Here is a 26,393-nt window from a genome sequence, read left to right as displayed (position 1 = left end):
TCATATAAGCTTTATTGGTGATCATAAAATTTAGAAATTTGCATCCTGTCATGCTCCTCTGTATTCCTCTGTATATCCGTTAGCTTAAGATTATGTAGTTTTTTTATTCTCATGTATATCTTTTATTCTGTCCCCTCTTGTCACAGATTCTATTCTTTACGCATGCCATGATAAATTCAAGCATTGCTATATTCCCATTCATTCTTCGCCATCTATATTTTTTTCTCTTTCTGTCTTTCTTTTTTCCTTTACGTATACAAGTATGTGCAACAAAGTCCTGTCCATTCCTTCTTTAACTCGGTCACTGTAAGAAAACATTTTATGTCTTTCTTAATAACCAATTGTATGCTATTTAAAAATATATCTCCTAGAGGAAAGATAACTTCCCCTGTCCCTCGCCTCTAAGCATTGTGTCCCCCGAATCTTGGACAGAGCCCCTTGGACAGAAGAAACAGCACACACACAAAAATATCCATTCAGTGATAAAGAACCCTGACCAGGTTAGACAGCGAGTCATCACAAATAATGATATCAAAGCACTTTTCGAAAATGGAGATTCCTCACACAGCCCCGGAATAAAGATATTTGTTTGGTGAGCATCTAACTCTGCCTCAAGACTCAGCTCAGCACCATTTCTTTGATGAAGGTGGTCCTGACCCCCACCTTGGTCAGTTTTCATTTCCTCCCTTTGTGTTACCTCCATATTAGACACGTAGCTGAATGACAGCATTTATTATATTGTTCTGCAATAATTTACGTGTTCTTCTCCATGACCGAACTGTGAGTTTATGCAGGAACGACACTAGTCGTCTTATTTATCTTCATCACAGCAACCAAGAGAGTGCCTGACATACAGTTAAATGCTCATAAATGTCAATTTAATGAATGACACTAAATGATCTCTAAAGTTCATTGATTAATCTCAGTCTATACACTGGTATTTAGGGTTCATTTTTTGTGACACACATAATTCATGTTCAAAACAAATGAGTCAACACATTCAATACTTACAACAACTTTAACATGTTTGGATAGATCTCTGGAGCTTCTCTGTAGGAAATCAGAAAAAGCTGCCTATACCACCAGGAAATAAAGAAAAAGTTCTTAATCACACGGTAATGCCAAATCCTTGCTTCTCTATTATAGATAGCTCTTAATGATTTTAAATTATGCAAAAATATAAAATCAAATTCTACTTTTGCTAAATCCAATGTAGAGGAGCGCAGTGGCTGTCAAGTTGAAATCTTTTTGGTTTCAAACTATAACCAATAATAACCTTTAAGATCACAGTAGGAGAGTAAAAAAGTACATAAGTGCAATGGTCAATTTGAAGATTTATTCTGACTACCTTTCCTGACCTTCCTACTTCTCCACTAGGTGCTGATATAATCTTTAACTTGCCCCTGAGAATGCCTTGCTTCACTCCTCTGTTGTTTCAACCTCAATCCAGTGGTGTAATTTTTTTCCCAGTGGTATAAATTTAAATGACACTTTAAAAAAATATCAATACTTTGGAGGCCTTTTTTTTTTTCCTTTCTGGCCATTCATCCCCAGGATGTTCTCGAGCAGAAGGAAAAAACAAAGAAGCCACCCCCACCCCACCCCAATCTCATTTTAAAAACTTCCCATCCTCTGCTAATTTCTCATCGAAATAGCAATGCACATGTACTCCTGTGAAAACTACACTCTCACCCAAGATTTTCCATACATTTTTCAATCTACCTATCTTCCCCATTCTCTAGGTTGGCTTCGATGTTTGTTTTTCATATCACTCATTGGATATCATCTCCTCAGTACAACATGAACCTCAGGGCTTTTAAGTTCACAGACGATGGATACCAGCTCTTTTTCTGCCAACTAACTTTTAAGACCTACCTCCTTACCTTTAGTCTTAAACCAAGACATTAAACATTAATCATACATAGACTTGCATGTAAACATCCAAGATTTGTAGGTAATCATTCTTAATATAGTTAGCAACTTTATTACCCATAATGAATTAGTAGTAATATGTAATAATTATAAAATGAAATATACACTCACCCCTGCATAGAACATCTTATTTCGAAAACGACTGTTGAATTTCTCTGGATTTGCTTCTGTGAAATGGAAAAGGGAGTTTTGTTATAGAAACCTCATTAAAGGTAGACTTAGAGAAGCACCCCTATTTCCTCCCTTTCCACAGATCCAACAGACCCAACAGTTTCACTATCATCTTTCCCCTAGTTACAGGCAGTTGTCACTGTTGTCCACTGTTGCTACGAAATGTAGCCCCAAACTAGTAGCATCAGCATCAAGGGGAAGACTAGAAAGAATGCGCTACCCCAGATTTGCACAACTGAAATGTCTGGGGTGTGAGGTCTAGGAGTCTGTTTAGCAAGCTCTCCAGGTGCGTCCCATGCACAGTAGAAGGAGAAATACTCTGGACTCTATTTAAAATAGAGGACTGGCAGGGATCCAGCGTAGGGCTGATAGGGGAAGAGGAGGGAGGTGGAAGAGTGATGGTTTGCTTTGATTTCCATAGGTCACGGCTTCCATTACTATGTATGCAGCTTCCAAATACAAGTAAATATAGGGAATTTGAATAACAAGTGAATTGAGAATTTTCTTTCAAATTTTGCAAAAACTCCTCCCTACCCTCTACACTCGTTTGCGACAAACCTTAAAGAATCAGTTGATTTAGTGGAGATATATAAATATCTATGCAATCACCAGCTGTATGGACTCAGGGCCTATGACAGCAAAGGCTCTGGCTGAAAACAATGGTTTAATTGTGAGTTTGCTCCTACATGTTGTACAGGTTGAGGACCACGAAAAGATTAAATAAGAATCGACCTGACAGATTTTTCATATGAATTCAAGGGATTTATAAAATCTCTAAATGAAATGTTATTATTTCCTTACATGCTTTCTAATACAATTCCAAGACATTCCAAAGGAACCCACTGACAAGGTTTTTGCCTTCTGCCATTTTATTCAATATGCTCACTAACCCCTTCTTAAGGCTACGTCTTTTTCTAAGTCATTTCTTATTAGACAGCTGGCTGACTAGCTGAAACTCTCTGTAAGTCCTAACTCTATATTTGAATGGCAAATCCCAAACGCTGTTGTCTAGACGAAGAAAAGTAGCAAAGGGTTCCCTCACTAAGACTGGGTAGAATAAAAGCTACAAGATCTCAGGAAATAATTCTGCACAATTACTAATTATTTTCATGATTATCAGAACATAATATTAGCATTAGACACAGAAACTCGCTTAAGGTGTGCAAACTTCAAAAAAAGGTACTGTTTTTATAGATTGGTTTTTGACGTTCTCGTCATCTATTTGCAATTCTTGTATTTCAAACCTCTCAGTAACCATTTACTCTCTTCTACCAAATTAAGCACTGTCACCCTAGCAACAAAATAAAACACAAAGTAAAACATTAATTTATAGGATATAGTAAACAAAAAGAAGATAAAAATGGTATTAAGTGTTCTACCTCCTTGATACCCATTCTTGGCTCCAGAGTGGACTATTTTATGGTCTGGGCCTTCTTCAGCATTAATTGGGCTGTTGAATGACATGTTTTTAACCTTTTTTTGTTTTTTTTGTGTTGTTTTCTTGACTCAGAGTTGGCTTGGTTCCCTTTTCAATTGTATTAACTCTTTCTTGTTTTATGGAACCAGAGACAAAATGAGAATCTTTGTTGTTATGCAATTTATCATAGATACATAGGCCCTAATTTTTTTAAAAAAACACAGATCCAGCTATTGAGCAAGTTATAATGAGAAATGGAAAAAGACAGCCATAGTTCTAGCTCAGAACTTCTTCAGGGCACCAATGTTCACAGTTATTAAATGAATCACACACCAACTATCAACCTGTATCTTTTTTTTTAACAATGTACGGTTTGGAAAATATCCACATCTTCTTGAGATTTTCCTATGAACCTTGAAGAACTGAAAAGCTTTTTTTTTCCCTTTGAAGAAATAGCTTTTTTGATCACATAGAAAATATTCTGTAGGACCCAAAAAGACCAGCATTAAGAAATAAACTGAGCTTTCACTGATGTCAATCTCACAGCTGATGAAAAGTCACCTCAGATGTAATTTAACTGGATAAAAGTCGATTGAGTAAGTAAACCTAAAAAACAGAGATCAAGATGCTAGCATCCAGAGAGGTGTCAGAAAGACATAAAATAAAGAGGTAAGGGAATCCCACATTTCCTTCGGCCTCGAGGGTAGGAAAGGCGTGAGGTAAAGTCTTTATCATTGTCTCTGCTCCAACGTATACACATATTGACTCCCAGGTTGAGCCTGCCTTGGTGACCGGACTCTTTTGCTGTTTTCACATCTACCCTCTTTGAAGCACAAATCAGACTTCGAAACATGGTTGGCTGCAGCCAAGGGAGATGTCTGCTACTGTAAAGGCTGTGCCACTCCCTGTGGAAGCCAGGCCTCAAGAAAGCAAGCAAGAGCGACAAATAACAGCCTTTAGTCAGTCTTCACTGGCTATTAGAAGGAAGGGGTTGAGTGGCTGAATATGTCTGTGTACGTATAAGAGTTAATATGATTCTAGCGATGTGGACCAAGGGATGTGGACCAAGGGATGTGGACCCCAATTATATCAAGAGAAGGGGACATAACAAATTGGGAAAGGGCCAGTAAGAAAGTTTAAGGGCTCTTGTTCCTTAAAGAAGTTGTGTCCATTAACTGGTAGGAAGAAAACCATGAAAGGTCATTCTCAAGAAATGCCAATAATACTCAAAGCATCCCAAGGCCCGAAGAGTGGAAGTATCTATGGCTTCTTGCTGCAGTTCCTAGGCTCTAGGCTGCCTGCCCATCTTCCTCTTTCACAACAAGAGGGTGTGAGATAGTGAGATCCAAACACTCAACATGTGTGTCTGTGCCATGAACCTATTTATAATCAGATTGGACACAAATGTTAATTGTATTAGTTTTCTATTCCTGCGAACTTGGCAGCTTAAAATAGTCACTGATTTTCTTACAGTTCTCGAGGCCAAAAGTCTGGACTGGTCTCTCCTGGGTCCTCTGTTTCAGGTCTTACCAGGACAAAATCAAAGTGTTAGTTTGTGGAGCTCTTACTGAGTGGCTCTGAGAAGAATTCACTTCTAAGCTCATCCAGGTTATGGACAAAATTTATATCCTTGCAGTTGTAGGAGGAAAGTTCCTTTTCCTTGCTGGCTGTGGGCTTGGCTCCATTCTCAACTTCTAGAAGCCTCCTGCATTCCTTGGTCTGTGATCCTCCCTTCTTTGGCAAAGCCAGCAATGGCATATCAAGTCCTCCTCACACTTTGAATCTATCTGACTTCCCCTTCTGCAACATCTTTCTGACTTCCTGTTCTACCTTCTACTTCTGCTTTTAAGGGCTCATGCTTTTGCTGGCTGTTGGCTTCATTATTACATTGGGCCCACTTAGATAATTCAGCATTATCTTTCTGTCTTAAGGTCACTCAATTATTAACCTTAATATCACCAACAAAGTCTTTTTACCACATAAAACAATATAACCAACAAGCATGACATAAAAAAAATAACCAACAAGCATGACACCAAACGGCAAAGGTCACAGAGGTCAAAATTCTACCTACCATCATCTACCCTCTGGCCCCCATAATTCACATCCTTCACATAGGAAAAATACATTCACTCCCACTAAGGTCCCTGAAGGTCTCATCCCATTATAGCATCAACTCAAAATCCAAAAATCTCATCTAAATCTCATTAGCTCAGACTTCCCAAATCTCATCATCTAAATCATCTAAATGATTTGGCTCTGGATGTAATTCATTTATAATGATGATGAGGCTCAGGGTATCATCCATTCCATTGATTTAATATATTATTCCCATCTTTAGATACAACACAATAACATATGTGCCATCAGAATGAGATCGTAAATCCTACTTTTGTCTGTAATTAATTAGTTCTGCATATGAGGGAGATATTCAGAAATATAAGTTCAATACTATGTTTATAAAACTCAATAAGCAATTGAACCCTAGATAGTTTACATATCTTCCATATTCACTGCATTGAATACTTACCCAATTTTAAGATTTCACTAATGTATACATAAATGACTCCAAAATCAATGCATGCAATAGCATTGCCATCTTCAATTTAAATTGCATATATTCAAAATCTTTTTTCCAACATCATCTCCCATTAAGGTCAAATATTTTCACCAATGTTATCTTCGTTTTTCTCACACCAATGCAAAAATCTTTCATTATGTAATAATTGGTCATCCAACTCATCTTTACCACACGCTCATTGTCCCGCTGTACTTTTCTTTCCTGTCTGAAATATCCTCACCTGCTTTACTTCTTGTCTCAATCACATTCCTCCTTCATCTCCTTTCATCTACCCTTTCTGGAAATTTTCCCCTGACACCTTTCTGCTGCTAACAGTCCTGCCAAACTCCTGTACTATTTACAACTGATACAACTAATCTTGCCCATACTATGTATGCCATTCTGGTGCCATTTATCTTTTATTTATGGGGCCTGTCCCTCAAAGAAATATTGCATTACTGTAACAAACACTTATTGAGACAGCCACTGGACTTGGCACAAAGAATATAAAAATAAATAAAACGTGGTCTTTTGCCCTCGTGGAATTTAGAGTTGGGGAGAAAGGTCTGAAAACAAAAAGTGAATGTCGTTTTGTATATGCTATAAAAAGATGTCTGTGTGAGATGAAGTGGAGATCACATAGAAAGGGAAAGTGTTCCAGAAGCAGGTACACTTGAAACTTGAATGATGAGTAGGTTCCACACGGAGGTTCAAGATGGAAAAGAAGGTTAGAGACAGAGTATCTCAGACACTGAGAGTTTTTCAAGGACATACCATACTTGAGCTTTCGTGCCCAGACAAGAGCCCGGTGGCAGTGTGTGCTTTGTAGCGATGGTAACAAGGGAAGTTAGCAAGCCATTGCAAACAACATCTTGTTAAAGTAATCTGTCAGCTCTCTATATGAAGCATGAAACATTCATAATCCTTAGAAATGTACAGATCTGCATGTCTCTGTCTATTTAGTGACAGTAGTAATTCTAAATCAAATTAAATACTGCCTCCTCTAGAGTCATAATTGTATTTCCTTGACCTTATAGCATAAGTTTCCACTCTTCTGAATAATAATTTCCATAATGCCCCAAAATTTAAGCATCCAATCTCAAATAAAAGTTTGATGTATTTAATATCTTTCATGTCCAAAAAAAATGGCAATCAGATTCATGTCGCCAGCAGAGTGAGACTTTGCCACCTGACAACCATAATCATTGTTAACATTGCTCTAGATTAACAGATTGAAATATTTTCAATGCACGTCTTCCAGCACCACCACAGTGCAATATTAATCAAAGTACTGGGCAATTAAATGACCCGTCCTATTATACCTCCAAATTCTGTTCAAACCATTGTACTTCTGATACAAAAGCAGGAACAGCTCAACAATGCATGGTATAGCCAATTTGAGAAGAATAAGAAAGCACGTCTGTTTGCCAATCAAATGAAGTGTACCTTCTTTCCGATCAAATATAGAAACCCAAATTATTCAGATGTTTGCATTCTTCATAGACAAAGTCAATCAAAATGTTAAGACTATATTTACTCCTTGTTTGATCTTCTACTGGTAATTCTAAAAGTTTACCCAGGAATGCCATCAGTAAACTGCCTCAACATAAAAAATGTCACTTTATTTGTCCCTTCTAAATGAAATATGATATAGGTAGCAATGCTAAAATCTGCATTTGTCCCATGTCAATTTGATGGGCTATTTCACATCTATGCCAAAAAGTATTTCTGCATTGACATTTTTAAAAATTCTGTCTTAGGGAGATTTGTATTTATTTCCCATTTCACATAGACTGGTTGCCATAATTCCTGATGTAAAGTAATATATTTTTTTGACTGATACGTAATAGGTTATTCTATCCAAGTTCATTTTTTTCTTTTTTTTTTTACAAATGGCTCTCATGAGGCTTTGAGTCACACTCCAAGTATTTTATACAAACAATACAAGTTTTATCATGAAGTCTCAAACTGTGAGTAGCTGTGTTTGAGAACAGTTTGAAGTCTCAACTATGAATTTTCTTGGCTTGAGAACAGCCACTCACTACCAACAAAAATAAATGTATCGCCCCTATTGAAAATGTGTTCATGCTCGCTTCCTTTCCCTTCTGTAGCTGAGCTTGAGATTTCTTGACGATGGCAAAAAGAGGGGGAAAATCCAAATAAACAGAAAACAGTTTTAAAAAATATATATTAGCTTAAGAAATTATATTTTTCAACATAAATAATGATTTTATTTCATGTCAAAAGAACAGATTAACAGATACTAAGAAGTCTAAACCTTTGGTCTAGGCATAGCAACCAAATCTGGTTCTAATGTTTTGTGGATATGTATTTTGTTCCATCTCTGTATCATCTGCTTGAAAACTGTAGCTATAACTCTGAGGTGGCATTAATTCTCCCTTATCAGCTCTTCAGTGGCTGGTTTTCCTCAAGGGCTCTGGCTTACCTGAAGGGCAAATGCTTGCAATTCCATTGCATATTGCTTGAAAGCACTTACAAGAAACCGCAGCAATGAGCTGTTCTGAGATTAATGCTTGGTATCTTTTAACCAACTGTTTTATAATCACACATGTAGAACACTATGTATAGATACAAGGACATATCCACCACAATTTGCATATTCCTCTCTAAAATGAAATAGTCCCATAGCATAAAAGAAAAGAAAAAAAAGTCACTTTCCCACAAGAATTCTCTTCTAAGCCTGGTCCTTCCACCTTGATGTCTCTCTGCTCCCCGCTCACTCTGAGGCACAGAAGTGTCACCATAGTACACGGAAATGTATCACTGAGATAACTTTCAAATTAATTATACAAAATATTAAGTTCCTTTGAAAGAGTTCATCATTGGCCACTTACTCATTTAGGCCTCTTTTCATGCTAGAATGTCTAATTTTGGGAGATTCAAGCATTTGTGATAATTGTATTATTTTATAAGTATTGTTAAGAAATTTAAATTTTATTAGGAAGACCAGATCCAGGGTCTCCTGCAAAATATAAGGAAAAAAATGCAGTATAAGAACTCTCCATTTTAAGGGGGATCAAATATATGGTGATGGAAGGAGAACTGACTCTGGGTGATGAACACACAATGGGATTTATAGATGATGTAATACAGAATTGTATATCTGAAATCTATGTAATTTTACTAACAATTGTCACCCCAATAAATTTAATAAAAAAATAAATTAAAAAAAAAAAAAAAAAGAACTCTCCATTTACTTCCCCAAGTTAACTCCTCTTAAATAGAGGAAGGGCTATAGGTTATAAATGTTGGCCCCGCTATAAGACCTTCTGAATAGCCAATATCCAAAAATCGTCTATCGTAGGCAGAGGGGAGGGTGGTGATGATTCTGATCTGGGTATTTGATATTTGTGGTTCTGTTATCAACCAACCTTTCTATCTGTGATTTTCTGGCTAATCAGAGAGAAAGGCCAAACTATGGCTCTCTCTGCAGTTAGTACTGCTTTTATCTGGCACAGCATTTGACCCTTAAAGCCTCATGAAACAAAGAAAGAAAAGTCTATCCAAATTGTTGAATTCAGTAAGAAAATTACAGGTTTGGACTTCACTTATAGGGTGTATTCTAACAGCTGTAATCCTATAGTCCCTCTCTTGACCTTTAGTGCGTAAGAGTGTTATCAGAATTGTTTCTACATTATTACTGGACTCTGAACATTTCAATTCTAGCTTTTAGTATTTTATTTTTCAAGTTCTGTAAGTTAAAACCACTTATTCTCTTACAGAACCTGGAGGAAAAATAAAATAATCCCTCGTTTATGACTTTTATCTCACATATTACTTACTAATCTACAGCCTAGCATTATTTTGATTATATATTAACATACATTCACAAGGGACTACATACAGATATAGTTACAGATACAGGTATAGACAGAGAAGTGTAGTATAGTTATATTAATAAGAGAGTTTGAGACAGAGAGAGAGGCTTCAAAGCATAAACCAACAGCCTAACTTCTTCGTTTCTGAATGACAAGAAACTTTTGATGAAATATTTAACCATATCATTATTTCATCTTATTTCTCTTCGAAAATTGGTTTGCTCTCCCAATCCTGACTCCATCCGTGTTAGTACTTAAAATTGCCATTCAGTCCCATTCATCTCTAACTTGTGCAGCAGGGATTTCCAGCACATTCCACACCTAATCCAATCACCATCATACCCTTTTCTTTCCACCAAAACCACCTATCGCCACCCCTGCCCGCACTGTTCTAAGACGCCTATTGTTTCCTTAGGCACACAGGGAGGGTTTTTGTGTTTGGCTACCAGATTTCAATGGCTCTGCTTATGAAGTGCTGGAGTATAATAAATGGTGGCTTGAGAAGCTGTAAGTACCCAGATGACTTTATTACTTCTCTAAGTAATTACTTCTTAACTGCTAAGAAGGAATCTTTATTACTTCTTAGCAGTTCACTAACTTCAAAGTTTTTAGTCAAATTTAAAGATTGTGTTTCCCCAAAAATAAGACCTAGCCAGACAAGCAGCTCTAATGAGTCTTTTGAAGCAAAAATTAATATAAGACCCGGTCTTATTTTACTAGAACATAAGACCGGGTATAATGTAATGTAATGTAATAATATAACATAATACAATTTAATATAAAATAATACCAGGTCTCATATTAATTTTTGCTCCAAAAGACACATTAAAGCTGATTGTCCAGCTAGGTCTTATTTTCAGGGAAACACAGGATTAGCAGTCCCGGGTCCTGTCCTTTCCCATCTTCGAGACCCTAAACAACGAGTCTCAGGGTCCCGTTTGTAATAAGTTCCTATCTCGTCTAGCTCCCAGGGCCATCATGGAGGTCACAATGAAACAACACGGAAGCACGCCGTCCACACCTAAGTGATATGCAAACAAAAGGGAACATGCAAAACACCTGATGGAAACTTCCTCCCTGGGAGATGGAAATGGGACGCTGTCCTCACCTCTGGATTCATGGAACTCCAGTGTGACGTGGGCATCAAATCCAAGGCTGAAGTAATTATTGAAAACATTCAGAGGAAGCTGCAACAATGAACAAAGGTAGAGGTAAAGTTGTGTGTAATGAGGCGGAAAGGGAAAAATAAAGCCGAAAGCCAGACACCTGTCTCTGGGGCCATCCTTAGGAGAGAGATCAGTCACAGCTCAAAGCAGAGGGTGTATATGTGGAAGGAACGGGAAGTCTGAATTAATTCATCAGTGAAAGCTCAAATCGAATAATACTCCTAAGAACTGTAAGTAGTATCGAAAGCAAGGGATATAAATACAAATTATTAAATGAGAACCATTCTCCTGGATATTGTAATAGGAGAACCTTATTAGATTGAAGGGTGCATACTTGTAATAGTTACAATGAATAACTCTCTATTCAAACTTAGGAAGCAAATTCAATTGTAAGGATCATGTCTAACCTACTTAATCAGTGGATACACTTTTTTTCAAGGATTTATGTTCAGCATGTTAATATTGGAAATTAGAATGAATAACATTTAATTTGTTTACCCTTCACCTATTTTTTTAAAAAAATATTTTTTGACAAAAGTCATACAATTAATAAGGCAGTGGGGAACATTCAGCTATTCTCAATCTAGAGGAAAAAAGAAATATATAGATATAGATACAGATATATAGATATATAGACATATCCATCTATCCATTGATCGATCGATAGATATCTCAGTGGTGCCAAAAAAACGTATACAAGTGGACACATTGGTCAGCGTTGCTCAAGCAGTAGTTCTCTGTAATCAGAAGTGTCTGGATGCTGATGGTAACCACTTTGAGTACCTCTTGTAATAGCAGAAGTCAAACGTGAGTTGTATTCATGTTTTGTTATTGGTATATATTGAGTATTACAATTTTAATAGTATTTCCTTTCTTAAATGTGTCTGCATTTTTTGGCGCCCTGTGTGTGTGTGTGTGTGTGTGTGTTTGTGTGTGTGTGTGTGTGTGTGTGTGTGTGTGTATTTATCAGTATTATTCAGATTCCTATTTAGTCTATCAAACCTTGTATCTTTTTATATTAAATTTATTGGAATAATGCTGGTTAATAACATTATATGAATTTTGGGCATACAACTTTAGAATATGACATCTGTATATTGCATTGTGTGCTCACCACCCAAAGTCTAGTCTCCTTCCGTCACCATATATTTGACCCCCCTTATCCTCTTCTAAACTTGTATTTGTAATATGACTCTGCAATATGCAAACACAGACATACAAATGCATACATAGCCTCAGCTTTCCTTCCCAGACTCTTCTGGGGCTCTGGCTATTACTGCTGCAAGCTGAGAAAAAGACTTGATGCAACCTAAAGTCCCACGTTAAAACTGCAAAATTAATGTGATTTTAAGCCTTCAGTTCAATGGTAGAACAATTAGAAAAGTACATGGAAAATGCTAGCAGGGAAATGGTGATTCTTCCACTTTTCCTTTTGCAACTCAGAGTGGAAGATAAACATTAAAGTAAATAGAGAGGTAATTTTATCTTAGCTTGGATAATGTTTCCAGATAATAATCAGCTTTATCCTCCAGATAGAAATGTACTTCTATTAGAAATAAATGTTCAGCTTCTTCCAAAAGGGGTCAAATATATGGTGAAAGAAGGAGAACTGACTCTGGGTGGTTGAACACACAATGCAATATAGAGATGGTGTATTATGGAATTGTACACTTGCAACCTATATAATTTTATTAACCAATAAATTTAATTAAAATTTTTAAAAATAAATAGTTAACCCTTAAGATTCCAAAAGTAAGTTTATTACAGTGCTTCATATGCCCCTCGATCAGTGAGATCTTCTGTTTGATGAGAGTGAGAACCTTGTCCATTAAGAGAAAAATGAAATGAGAGGGAGTGAGAGAAAGAGAGATATTAATACAGAAAGAAAGAAAATGGATTGCCTTGGTTTCTAATGGGAATAAAGAATGAAGCCCCATGGAAGGCTCTGAGTCAGGGCTTCTAATGATTCAGAGGTTAAATCATCCCTCAGAAATGGTTACAAGTAATTGGAGAACAGGGAGAGAAACTAAATCCATAGACCAATGCCAAAATCATGTCTCGCTTTCCTGGCTTCATATCTGAGAATGTCCAGTTCCTGCACTTAAACAAAATACCAGTCCTTAGTCATGGCAGCAAGGCTTGGTAATCCTGCCAAGAGCACAGATATGCTCATCTCTACCATTTATGTTATAGTGGCTACAACTTTAACCCATGTCTTAGCATCCACTGATAACTGAGGAGGACATCTGGCCACCATCCCATAAATAATATCCCAATTTAGTCCGCTATTAACTTCTTATTCACATTTTCCAGGAAAAATACCCCCAATTTCCTACACATCTCTTCAAAAATCAATTTTCAAAGCACTTTAACTGTGTGGATTAATTTTCCCTGGCTGCACCAACAAGTCTTTCCATTTCTTAAGTTGTTGGGAAGTAATTTAAATATAGATTTCTATTGCGGGCCTAACCATTCTAAGTTTAGTGGGGAAAGGACCTTAAGATTTCCAGATAGTACATTTCTATTTACTTTGGCTGTTTTCTATCCAATTTCTGTTAAGTCCAATACATTAGAAAGACGTCTCATATCCCAAGATGATATATACTGTTTAAACAGCATTGTGACATTATGAACTCAAAATCAACTGAGCAATCATGGTATCTACTAGAAAACTTATAATTTCCAAATCATGGTTTAAGTGGGGGGAAAAAAGAAACTGTGAAGACAAAACATGCTTTAATGAATAAATGGGTGTTGGTTTGGTCTAAAATGATAGTTGGTTCAACCTATTTTAAGGTTAAAACACCCATGGAATCTTGGCCTCAATCAACAGCGGATTCTAATATAGCAGGAATGCTGTTTAAAGTACAGATGCCTGGACTTTAACCCTGCATTTTTAATCAAAATCTCTTGGGACTGGGTCTCATAATCTACATTTTCCACAAGCACACCTGAAGATTCTTCTGCCTACAAGCTTGAAAACACGATCATGGAAGAAAAGTGGAAAGTGATATAAGAGGAAGTGACTAATTGGCAACCTATCAAATCCATCTGAAATTGAGGCCAGAACGTAGAACCAAATGTTCTACTGAAGCTCTATACTAGCATATTTACAACTGCGTCCCTTGGTTTGTCTTGGGTTGAAAGGAAAAAGCTCAATCACTGAAGGAAAAACACTAAGCCAAAACAGTTGTTTAGGTATCTTTAAGTCCCAAACAAGTGATGAAACTAGCTTACTTAATGCTTCCTAAACATAAGGGACATTTGATATCAGACTAGAAATCTCAGGAGGTTATCTTTCTATGGAAAGACCACGTGCCTAATGATTCAGGACATACATATTTTTCATCTTCTCATAGGTTAAGAGTTTGCAATGAACATGAAAGGTTAGAAAATGGATACATGTCTTCCTAGTGTGGAACCTGAAGGCAGGAAACACCTGCCTGAGTTCTGGAAGTAAGTAGGTCTTTAGACAACTATGGTACAGCATCGTTGGGGAGTGTTACACTCGTAGCCCTCATAGCCATAAACTCAAACACTATCCTGTTAACTCATAGGAAGGCATCAGCACTTGACTTTCCAGCCAGGAATGTAGTTCCTGTGGCCCAGGCAGATACCCCAGGGTTCCTTTCTGCTGAAGAAAGAACTCTCTAACCTTACATACACCATCTTCAAGCTCTTCTGGAGGCAAGTCTGGGTTTCTTTCCACGTGGAGGTTCCAGCGATCTAACTGCACAATTGTCCCATCTTCTACTTGGCAAAGGATCTTAGAAACAGGTTCATCGGTGTATCCCTAAGGAATCAAAGAACAAACCCATTACCGTCTGGAGTCATGACCAGTACAGCCAAAGGTATTTCATGCAAGGAAGAACTCTCCATAGCACTCTATTTATTTTGCAATTAGCAAGGCTGGGAGAGTAAGCTGTTTCCCTCAAGGCACGTAGATTTTAAGACAACAGTCACAGGTGATGTGCACAGAAATACTAACTTTAGCTGGTTTGAGCTAAGGAATAATTTTTTTTCTGGCACCGAGAACCACTAGTTGCTAGGTATTGGCGGCCATGCTGGATGACTGCTGTTATCAGAGCGAAAACAGGACCCCCCAGGAGGAATTTGGGAGATCCACAGAACAGATGTGTGTAGGAAAGGGGGAACAGAATCAGGGTGGCATCTGATAGACAATTTCTTCTATTAACACTCCGTTTCACTCACCTCTCCCTAACCTTGTGGTAGGACGCCATTCCTTCTATAACCTAAGGCAAGTCTGACTGAAGAACAGCCCTGTGAGGGAGCTACTTACTCCTTGAACATACATCACTGATGGTGTGATTATTAAGGGTAGTCAAGTCATTGATTTGGATGAGAGGACTTAACATTGATAATATATTAGCTGCTTCATGTAAATGTATTTATTATTTATGCTATGTTTACTTAACAAAAAAAGAGCCATGGGAGGTTAATTCATCCACCCAAGGCCAAACTAATATCTGCTAATATGTGAAGATAATTTTCTTGGAGCCCAGCCCAGACAATGGTCTCATATGATAAAAAGCTGGTGGAGCTATAAGTTAGCGTATTCTTACGATCTTAGTACTGTAAAAAGAATAATAATGAAATGGCTGGTTGGTGACAGATAAACTGTGTCTACTAAGCTTGCCTGAAATTGGCTCCACAGTAGAAAGGACAGTCAGTTACCTGTACAGCCAAAGTCCTTATGACACTGACCAGAAAGACCAACTGCTCAAATAAAGCCACAACTTTCCCAAAGTAAAGATTGTAAATATGAACCAGATTTGCTATTCTGGCCAGGGCTGAGGGTTGGGATCAATTCAAGTCTCTGTGATTGTTTTACATGAAGACTTGAGGACACCCATTGCCTTTTACTGGATATCTCAAAAAGCTCTAGGCCTGTGTACTAACCGCCATTTTGTTTTTATTCCAAACGTTCCCTTCTTCTCTAGCGGAATATAAGTTTAAACAAAAGAAGTTACTGAATAAAGTCATGGTTCATGGGGACCTTGATTCTCAACTCTAACTTCTTCTTTGGACAACGGTAGCAATTCCCTTCCATTAGAACATCCGTAGAGCCTGTCGCCGGAGGGCATGGGCAGTCCCTGAGAGAACTTCTTACCCCTCCCCAGTTGAGAGTTCGAGCCAAGTCGTTCCCAGTCCCCAAAGGAAGGACTCCAACAGGAGGCTGAGGGCTCAGCTGCAGCTCATCCAGAATAGAAAGGATCCAGCCCACCTACAGACGTATTGGGGGCCAGAAGAGAGATAAGAAAGATAGGTAAGTGACAAAGAAGACAGCCTGCGAGGAGGAGGCTTTCAAGAGCAAAACAGAACAGTTTTATCTTTCTTTAAAACACATATGCTTTTAGTCCAGTGGCCAGGGAGCAGAAAGGCTACTTATCTTAGTTTCAAATGGCAAGTCTCTTATTGGGAAAAGGACCATTGTGCACTATCATGTAAGCAAAACTAGACCCGTGCATCTATATGTTTAATTAGAGATCTACTTTAAAATCTAGGAAAGTTTAAAATATAGGGAGGTGCATAACATAGGGCCCTGGAGGGAATATAGGACTCAGCATCAGAATGAACTTGAATTCTGGCTGCTGTTGGCTCTGTAATCTTGATGAAATGATTTAACTTGAGACTCATTTACCTGATTTTCAAAATAGAGATAATAATACCTACCACACAAGCCTGTTTATAGAGTAAGCTAAAAAATATAAAAGGCCCTTAATATGGTTTGTGCATGGCCCATGTAAGCACCAGTTAAATGGTTACCCTCCACAGTATCATCTTAGAAATGAGTAGTGTTTTCCTAAATCTCCCTATATCCCCCTTCATGAAACATTATGAAAACATAATTAGGGATGGACGTAGTATTTATCATAAGTTTAGGCAGAAAATAAATATTTATGTACTAAAATCATATTCCTGTTTAATCTTTTTTCTAAGGTAAATAATACTTTGGGTTTAGTCTTATTATAACTATTTAGAAAAATTACCCAAAACTTAAAAAGAGCAAAAACAAACTTGCATAGCCTCACAATATCATACTAGAGTTTCACAGGCCTATGTAAGAACTGTGTAACTATAGGTTAACTATACAGATACAAATGTCGAGAAAAAAAGATTGCTTTAAGAATTATATTTTTATTTCCCCTGAGGAAATATGCCAATTTTTGTCCCAAATTAAAAAAAAAATATTTTAGTATGAGCTACAGAACCCTTTTCCTCTACATCTCCACTAAACCAGCTTTGTCATGCTGCTGGTTCCTTCATTGAAGAGCTAAATACATGATTGTCATGTATTCATTCAAACATAGAATAAGAGTCATGTTTTCTAAACTTTTTTTTGAAAATTCTACTTTCAAAGTACATTTACTGAACACAACTACATATACAACACAAAATTAAGCGATTGAAATAAAAAATAAATGAGCTAGGCTAAGATAGATAAGGTGGGTGCCAGCTCTCAAGTTTACGATTAACAAAAAGAGTGACATACTGATTTGCTTTCTATGCGCTAGCCCCTGAGCAAAGTTCGCTAATGAATTATCTTATTAAATTTCAAAACAACTCTAACTGATACACACAATTTTCACCTCCATTTTGTAGGTAAGGAAACGGAGACTTAGAAGGTTCAGTGATCTTCTTAATATCACCTCCTTTATGTGGCAGAGCTGGCATTCAAAAATCGGTCTGCCAAACACCAAAGGCCGACCCCTTAGGCCAGGGGTGTCCAAACTTTTTTCAATGTTTTTCACCAAGGGCCATATGCAGTACTCACTTGAGGTGAAGTACGTATTGCCTCACCTGGTTTATTTAAGTAAACTACATATATTTTTGGAATTTGCTGCGGGCCAATTAACAATAGATCATGGGCCGCAGTTGGCCCATGGGCCGCAGTTTGGACACCCCTGCCTTAGGCCCACTGGTGCAGGGAGCCTTTGAATAAAGAACTACACCCAGTTCTGGATGTGGCCTGACCATCCTGGAGACAGTAGCATGTACTTTTGGAACCTTTGAAGCACTGGAGAAACGAGAAATTGCTTATGCAAAGTCAGTGAATTTGCAGATTTAGTAGCTGAGGTGCAGAGAGGTCATGCAATTGGCTCAAGACTAAATAATTAGAAGTGGCAGAGTCAGAGTCATGTCAGGTCTCTTGACTCTCTTTAAAATCCCTTGTCCTCCACAACGATTATTTCCCAGGATGAAAAACTTGTCTGTCCATCAAGAAGTCTAAAATTCTGTTAACCTTCTAGAAAGGCATAGCGCAATGTTTACCCAATGTGGTAAATAAAAATCCAGATCGATGCAAGTGTCAAAAAGTCCCTGATTACCCCCAAACTGGGCAATTTACCCCTAGACAACTCTTTAGACTCCCACCAGTGCTTCCTTAGCTCTTTATAAGCAGTGCTAACAAAGCCTGCTATTAAAATAAAAGGGGGAAAAATGTCAGATGCTAAAATAGTTCTGATGACTGTGCTAGATATTGTTCCTGTGCTGCTAAAAGCACAAACTAAATACAGTAAAAGTAGACACCTCTAACACACTACAAGAAAGGGGTTCAAACGTCATTAAAAAGGAAGTAAGAACTCAGAAATCCCAGTGATCAGGGATCGCTGACTGTAGATGCAAAGAGCCCTGAATAGAACCAGAAATGTCACGGAAATTAGTGGGATCTAATTCAACACCCCATTCAGAGAAGGGAAAGGAAGGCAGGCTCTTTAAAACTTCTCTGAGAAATGATCATTCAGCCTCCCCTTTATGGTTTGTACTTATAAGTCAGTCCATTTTCTTTTCGGTAGATTTAAATTAGAAACCTTTTTTCTTATGTTTAGTTGAAATATGTCTCTCTTTTCTTGGTAAAGATTATACTATGACCTCAAACTTTCAATATCCCATTTCATTCTAAACACAAAAATGGAAAACAAAATTTTTTTTTTTTTCTGTTTTTCTTCATGGGCCAGAAACAAAACACAAAGCAGCAAGCAGAAGCCAGGAGTTTGGCTTCTGTCTGCTTATGGGGATTAAGAGTTCTCCCCCTCCTGGAACCAGGCTCCCTCTTGACCTGGAGATAAGAGGCCAGGGAGAGTGTGAAGAACCACGGCCTGAGGCCATAGCCCAAAAAGCAGAGATCTGTTAGGGCTGGAAGGAGAAAGCTTCTCTCTAACAGTGGGCCCAACTTCCTACTAGCTCACCAACAGACCTGAAACACCTCTTCTATCTCCTCTGGATGGGAGCCTCCACCACCTACAGAAAACTAATCTCAGAGTCCTGGAAAATGTTCGAACTACTAGAAAGGGATAATGAAGTGATGGAGAGAAAGGGAAAAATCAAACACAACAAAACGACTTCTTCTGGAAATGAGCCTGCAAAGAAAAATTCTAAATCACAGGAGGAATGCTAATACTAAGATAGATGGGAAGGTTAGGGGATTAATTCACAATCCATTAAATGCAAATAATTTTCAAATGACTTTGAAATAAGTGTCTTGTAACTTCCATGAATTGTTGGAGTGCTTTCCAAAGTCTTTTGATCGATCTAATTGGCCTCATTCAAACCCTCTTAAGCTCTGTTCCTATTTGTTTTCAGAGAAAAGGTTGCCAAGAATCTGTGTGATACGGTCCTATGGTTCCACAAGTGGCATGAGTCCTCACGACCCTTTAATTTCTCACCATCTCCTGTCCTCTTATACTTGGCCTGTGCAGAAAAGGAAAACATGTAGTTGATTTGAATGACATGATCTTCCCCTTTCTTATCAACTGATTTACTTTGAAAACCACAAATGCATATTCTGTCTCCTTTTTCCAACAGCCAATTAATCAAATATTTAATTTCCCTCTGAATGCAAGTAAATAACCTTAGTATTTCATCACTACATCACCCCGGAGTTGTCAAATGCCTCCTGCCTTTCATAGCACAGATCTTCTGTCATGTACAATCAACGTTAGGCTAATAGTTTGGCTGAGGTGGATTTGTGTCTTTCCTTAGCACAGCTCCTGAATAGTTTTTCTCGTCCAAGAGCTCTATTATAACTGCCCAACAACCAGCTTCCTTTAAAGGCAACATAAATAATGTAGGGGTGTAGGGAGGGCAGAGAACTGGAGTGAGCCCAGCTGGATGAAGTCTTGCTCCATCACATACTGGCCGGATGAGTTTAGGCAAGTCACTTAAATCTACGTTCCCTCATTTATTTATTTTTTTAAGGTTAGTAACAGTAGCTGCCTCTTAGGGTTATTTTATTAATTAAACACCATGCAGACATCATGTAGCATGTGCCAGACAAATGGAAAATGCTAAATTAACATTAGCTGCTATGATGAAGCTGTATTTTTCTTCTTCTTTCTCTGCTTCATCTGTAAAAGTCCAGTGTCCTAGAAGCAAAATGCCCTCTTCCTGTCTCTTCATTTAAAGAGAAGTTGAACCGCAAGTTCACAAGTCAATCCCACCTTTGATTGCCATCAAATCACAAAGTTTTTCTTTCACAGACTATCAAAAACAGTAAAAAGCCAAGCTGCACTATAGCAGAGAGGTACTATAAAAATTAGAATAGAAACAAAGACACCTACGATGGCAAGAGACATAAAAGACCTCGCATACTAAACCGTATCTCTGTCCTTATCAGACCAAAACTGTACAAAAGATTGGAAGGCCTGAAGCAGTTAACTGGCCGCTGTCCCTGCCCAGGAAGCAGGACCTTTTCCTGTCGGACGCCCAGGCAGCAGGTTCAAGAACAAGGCCGTCCCCTTTCCCCAAAACATCTCCACCAGCGTATCCAGCACCCCTCTGAATAAATAATTCAATTAACTGCAATACCTAACACTTGGCATATTTTCCACCACAACTGATGGAAACTATCCTGACTGGTGAAACCATTTTCTGGTCTGCTGAATTCTTTCCTTCCTTTGTGTTAGGAAAAGCAGGGCTGACAGTTCCAGAATTCCAGATCCCAGGCTTTGTCCCTCCCTGAGCAGCCCAGCTGCGCGGCTGCAAGCAGCAGTGGGGCAATGCTGCCACCACCCGTCCACGTTCAGCTTTAGCTGTCATCAATGTTTCCAAGTACATTTCGAATAATTTTTTCATTGTGCCATATACGAACATTAAAAGCGGCTCGGGGTGGAGGGGAGTGTGAATTGACATTTTCTTTGGACAGGACACACATGGCATGTCCTTGTATTACGTGCAGGCAGAAAAATAAAGCATATACATACAGAGAACTCCGAGGAAAACAAGAGCAACATTTCTGAACTCGGAAAGATAATCCAGACAGCATTTGACAACTGGATGTCCCTTTCTAACATGTACACTATGAACCTTCTCTGTGATAAAGTACCTCCTAGAAACCTTAAAATTTAGCATGTGGCTTGCAATATAGCTCTCTTGAACAGCAATGGTCTGTATCAGGGGTGTCCAAACTTTTTTCAACGTTTTTTACCAAGGGCATATGCGGTAAAATACACAAACAGCAGGGCCACTCACTCGAGGTGAAGTACGTATTGCCTCCCCTGGTTTATTTAAGTAAACGAAACATATTTTTGGAATTTGCTGCGGGCCAATAAAAAATGGATTGCAGGCCGCAGTTGGCCCGCGGGTCGCAATTTGGACACCCCTGATCTATACCATTATAAGGCTATAGCTGTGAAGAAACTTAGAGACCCAAATGTATCCCTTTGCAAATTCAGAATGTCCCAAAAGAGGTAAAGGAAGTTGCGAACCGCCCCAGAAATAATGGCAGAACCGCCTCTTCCTCCTCCAGGTGTAATAGTGGGAGATACATCACTCTGCCTTCTTCTATTTTTTAATAACATAAAACTGAAGTAGTCTTGAAGCCTAAGACCTTTTTTTCCCCAAATTAACGCAAGATGTCTGTATATTACATAAAACTTTGTACACTGTAATATGGTTAATGGTCAATAATCCCTCACCTTAATCAGTCAAAAAGAGTCCATTTCTGATTCCTTCTTGAACCTTTGTCACTATACTGAAAGAATTCTGACAGCCTTTATAGTGATGGGTATTAACTAAAGGCTAAACACCTTATGTCAAATACGTATACACCTGAATCTCTCAAGAATTCACTTCACTTGCCTAAAGCCAGCAGTTTTTCTTCACACCATCAGGAAGCCTCTTTTTAATACATACTCTGCCCCCAATCAAAATGGAAAGTTTTATATTTTAAACTGACACATTTAAAAATATCAATCATACACCTTGATAAATATTTCAGAAACCCCGTATATCTTTCACAAAACACCTTATTTTAACAAAGTAACATAAAACAAAACCCGGTTTTACATAAGGTACAAGATAAGCAAAGTTTTGATTCTGAGTGGTTGGACTTACAGAGGTTACCACAGACAAAAAAAAAAAAAAATTAGTTCAAATGTATGTGCTATGTCTAGGGTGATTATACTACTTTTATTTTAGACATGCTTGTGCAAGAGACCCATGAGTGAATAGCCACTGCATTTGTGAGTTACGTGGAAGAAGGTGAAAACTGAAGTTAGAACACAGATAAGGTCCCTAAGAGGGGAAAAAAAGTATCTAGCATATAAAAGGAAAGTTATACTTAAGCCTTCTGTGATACCCATTAATTATGGTATATTTAAAGAAGAAATGCTGGAAAAGATGGGATAAGAAAAGAGGGAGAACCAGATAGCCTACATGTCAAGAAGGATAATATTAATGGCAAAGAGTATATTTATAGATATTCAACACCGTAATTGGATCTGGTCACTAGGATTCATTAGGGATGTACCAAGTCTCACTTACTCCTCATTCTGGGTTTTGTCCCAGACATTCTATTGAAACTGTTTTCTTGAAAACCACCAGTTACCTCCTCGTCTCCAAATTCAATGATAATTCTCCAGTCTCTCCTTAAGGATATAACCACTTCTTTTTGCTTGAAACTCCTTTTTTTTTTGGCTTGTTTTCTTGACAGAATAGACTGCCTTTCACTTCTCTCGTTTCATTTTCCTCTTGAACTTTGGCTCAGATTCCATAATTATAGGTGTTTCACAAGTGTCTGAACTTGGCTATCTTCTCTCTTTGTCCTTTATGCTTTGAAATCCCATGTGTTTAAATACTTATCTAATTGCAGAGAATGCCTCGATACTACATAACTTAGAACACGACTTCCTACCCATATTTGCTAAGGAAAGGAAGAAGAAAGCAGCGAGAGGGGAGAAAGAGGAGTGATGGGAAGTTGGGTGGATGATGGGGAACTTTGGAGAGTGGAGCACACAATCACAGAGGACGCCCAAGGTATGGAGATGGAATAGGTAGCGGATGTGGACTCGAGGTCATGGTCACTTAAGAAAGAGGAAGAACTATGGATTCAGGACACAAGGGATGACCTCAACTTGTCTGCTGCTGTCACTGAGAAAAGATGAGGATAAAAGATGTGAGTGGGATGGTGAAGCACATACGAAGGCAAGTAGGTTCTAAAATAAGGAAGATAACGGTAGTAAAGCGTCACGAATGAATTTACCCTCTTATCAAATATAACTCATCTGGGGGACAGTTGAGCTAGGAAGAAAGAAGACTGTATGTGCCTGCGTTAATTAAATTAACATATAATAAATTAATTAAATACATTAATTTTAGATACGTATTTGTTTGGATGTACTTCTTCCTAGAGAAAGTTGTGAAAATTCCATACTATCATATCTTTAAATATATCTCCCAAGAACATTACAATCGATTGACATTTCATGGGTATTGTGGGAGAAAAAAAATCCTATGGTCCAATAATTTTGGAAAATGCTGGGTTAAATAAAGTGAAATAGGTTTGGCTTCTTTGATGTAAGAGTTTACAATAAATGTTATAAGATAGTAATGTGTACTGTGAAACTTGAAGAATGCTAAACACTATTTTCGCACTAAAAAAAAAACGTTATTTTCTCCAAAGAGTATCTTAAGAGATCAGCGGAATCACAGCTCTTTTTTCCCCAGTTTCATTTAGTAGCATATAATGTGTATCTAATGTTGCATTAAATGCTCATGTGCTATGAGAGATAAAATTAGAAAATCCCGTGGCTACTTTTGAGAATAAAACATTCTAATTAGGGAAATTAGAGAAAAACCAAAGACAGCTTGCAATAAAAGGATAGGTTCTGTGAAAGTAAACTTCAAATACAGAATAAAAATATATAAATGTTATGATTCTCCATTCTTTGCTAAATTTACCAACATAAGTAGAGGGCAAGTGGAGAAATAGATGAGACACATAAACAGAGAAAAATATACCCATGACATTAAACTTCAGCCCAATCCCACCTTTTCGCCAACATGACTACAAATGGGACCAATCAATGATCTTTAAGGCAAACCAATGTTAGTCAATATTCTAAATTTTATTTTCACTAGTGAAAAAAAAGGCAATAATTCAGTTGTGTACACATACTTCTCCTTAACAGTTGTGACCAATTCTTAAGAACAAATTGAAATAGGTCAGTTTGTATTTTTAAAAGAATTTCATCATCTATAGTCTTCATTCTGATGATCTGACCACATCCTGACCTTGTAGAACAGGAAAGGATACAGTACAGTTGAGGGAGCAAAACCTAATTTAGAATGATCAAGTATGAATCCCTGAGGATAGTCACAAAGTCCCTTCTAACCCTGAGGGGCTATGATTCACATGAGAGAGACATGTGTTTTAAGGGACTGGAAAGAGTGTGAGGTGGGAAAGAACAAAGAAAACTGTCATAAGCAAAACAAAAGAAAGATGGAAGAAATAGGGAGAGAACTTGATTCTATTTTAAGGACCTACCGTTCCATCCCCACCACAGGCCAGAATTCGCAGATTTGGTACTTTCCTATACAACTCAAGCCTGTAGAAGAAATAGAAGAAAAAGTTAACAAAAGAACACATCACTGGCCACAGCAGAGAGAAAACACATGGCAAAAATGGGGGGGCAGGGGGAGAAAATGTATAGTCATGAGGATAATAGCATCATCAAAACTAGTCACCAAGTACTCACAGGGCAGAATGACTCCAAGAATTGGATCAGAGGTTGGCAGCAAACATCATTTTAAATAGCCACACTGGAATGGGATTTTAGGATGTCCTAGAGTTTTATTTCCCTTAATTCACATTAATTCATAATGTGTCAGCTCATATTATTTTCCTCCTTAGTTTTGAGTTCATTTCTTCTTTGTCTTTTCCCATCGTTCTCCTCCCTCCGTTCTCAAAGAAAATCATCAATTGGCAATCAATAGTCCTTATATGTCTCCTCCTTATATTTCGTGAGCTTTTCCTGGATCTATTTATTTTTCAAACCTAAGCTTGCTTCCCACTATTAATTCTAAGAAATCTTTTTCAGAGAGATAGGGGAGGAAAATCCACTAGCATTACTACCACACTCTTAATTCCATTTCCCTCTCAACTCACTAACAGTCAAACCCCCATTTATATACGTCAGTAAAAGAAGGAAAATGTACTGATTTTTCTTTATTTTGAATTTGCCTGCTAAAAATGAGATTATTTTATTTGCCATATTGGCTCTTAGGAAAATGCAGTGATAACCATCCCTGCTAAAACATTTGCCTAAGTGAAGCTGTCAATGGCTCTGTTCTAGAAAACATCACCTATTTAAATCAAATAATATTTTTTTCTGAAAATATTTATTGTCCTACTATGTTCTTTACAGTGATCTATGAAGTATCTACCTAAAGTCTAACTAATGTGATAAAATCTTAAGGAAGCAACTAAAAGGACAAAAGCCAGGGTAGCAGATTTGTCTAGTACGTCCAAAGGCAGAAAAAAATACAGAAGTCTTACAGCAAACTCTAGTGGTAAAGATCGTAGATTAAGAGAATGTCAGCAGAAATTGATATTTAATGTTTTCCTGAATGCTTAAATACATATAATTTATTCATGACATACAGGAATATTATTTCTCTAGAAATTATCTGAGCTGATATTTCTTTGCCTCTGCTATTGTTACTTATTTAAAAATAATTGGTATCCCTTAAGTTCTAATGTTTATCAGATGACATCCACACCATCTTAATAGATGGGTTTTAAAAAGGGAATAAGAAAGCAGTAACAATGTCCCACTCTTCCCTACTATGTCCCCCTCCCTCCACCAAAGGGAAGAAATAAGATACATGTCACCTACATCTGGACTTTATTTTCAACACTTCTAACAAAAAGAGAGCATGAAAATTCTGAGGAGCTCAGAAAAGAGAATGAGCAGGAATTGAAATGTCTCCCCCATGCTGATATAAAATCCACAGGTATGATCAATTAGTCAATCTCTCTTTCAAATGGACACAGATGTACGCACACA

The 26,393-nt window shown here is 37.7% G+C and overlaps 1 protein-coding gene across 13 annotated transcripts in view; it reads right to left on the bottom strand.

Annotated features, from left to right (window-relative positions):
- Nucleotides 1-26,393, bottom strand: part of DGKI (diacylglycerol kinase iota) — a 376,792-nt gene that overhangs the window by 153,821 nt on the left and 196,578 nt on the right. For all 13 annotated transcript variants that reach the window (XR_012490351.1, XR_012490352.1, XM_074315319.1 and 10 more), the window contains 6 exons: nt 24,872-24,932; nt 16,217-16,330; nt 14,741-14,878; nt 11,028-11,106; nt 2,044-2,099; nt 1,012-1,074 (listed from right to left, as the gene is read on the bottom strand). Coding sequence is in view for 11 of the 13 variants with exons in the window: in XM_074315319.1 (XP_074171420.1) it covers nt 1,012-1,074; nt 2,044-2,099; nt 11,028-11,106; nt 14,741-14,878; nt 16,217-16,330; nt 24,872-24,932 (511 nt within the window). In the remaining 2 variants the exon portion in view is untranslated. The remainder of the gene's footprint in view (nt 1-1,011; nt 1,075-2,043; nt 2,100-11,027; nt 11,107-14,740; nt 14,879-16,216; nt 16,331-24,871; nt 24,933-26,393) is intronic.

This window comes from Rhinolophus sinicus, linkage group LG11 (assembly GCF_036562045.2).
Source record: "Rhinolophus sinicus isolate RSC01 linkage group LG11, ASM3656204v1, whole genome shotgun sequence".
In the NCBI taxonomy this organism is placed as follows: Eukaryota; Metazoa; Chordata; class Mammalia; order Chiroptera; family Rhinolophidae; genus Rhinolophus; species Rhinolophus sinicus.
This window is presented reverse-complemented; position numbering and strand designations above follow the sequence as displayed.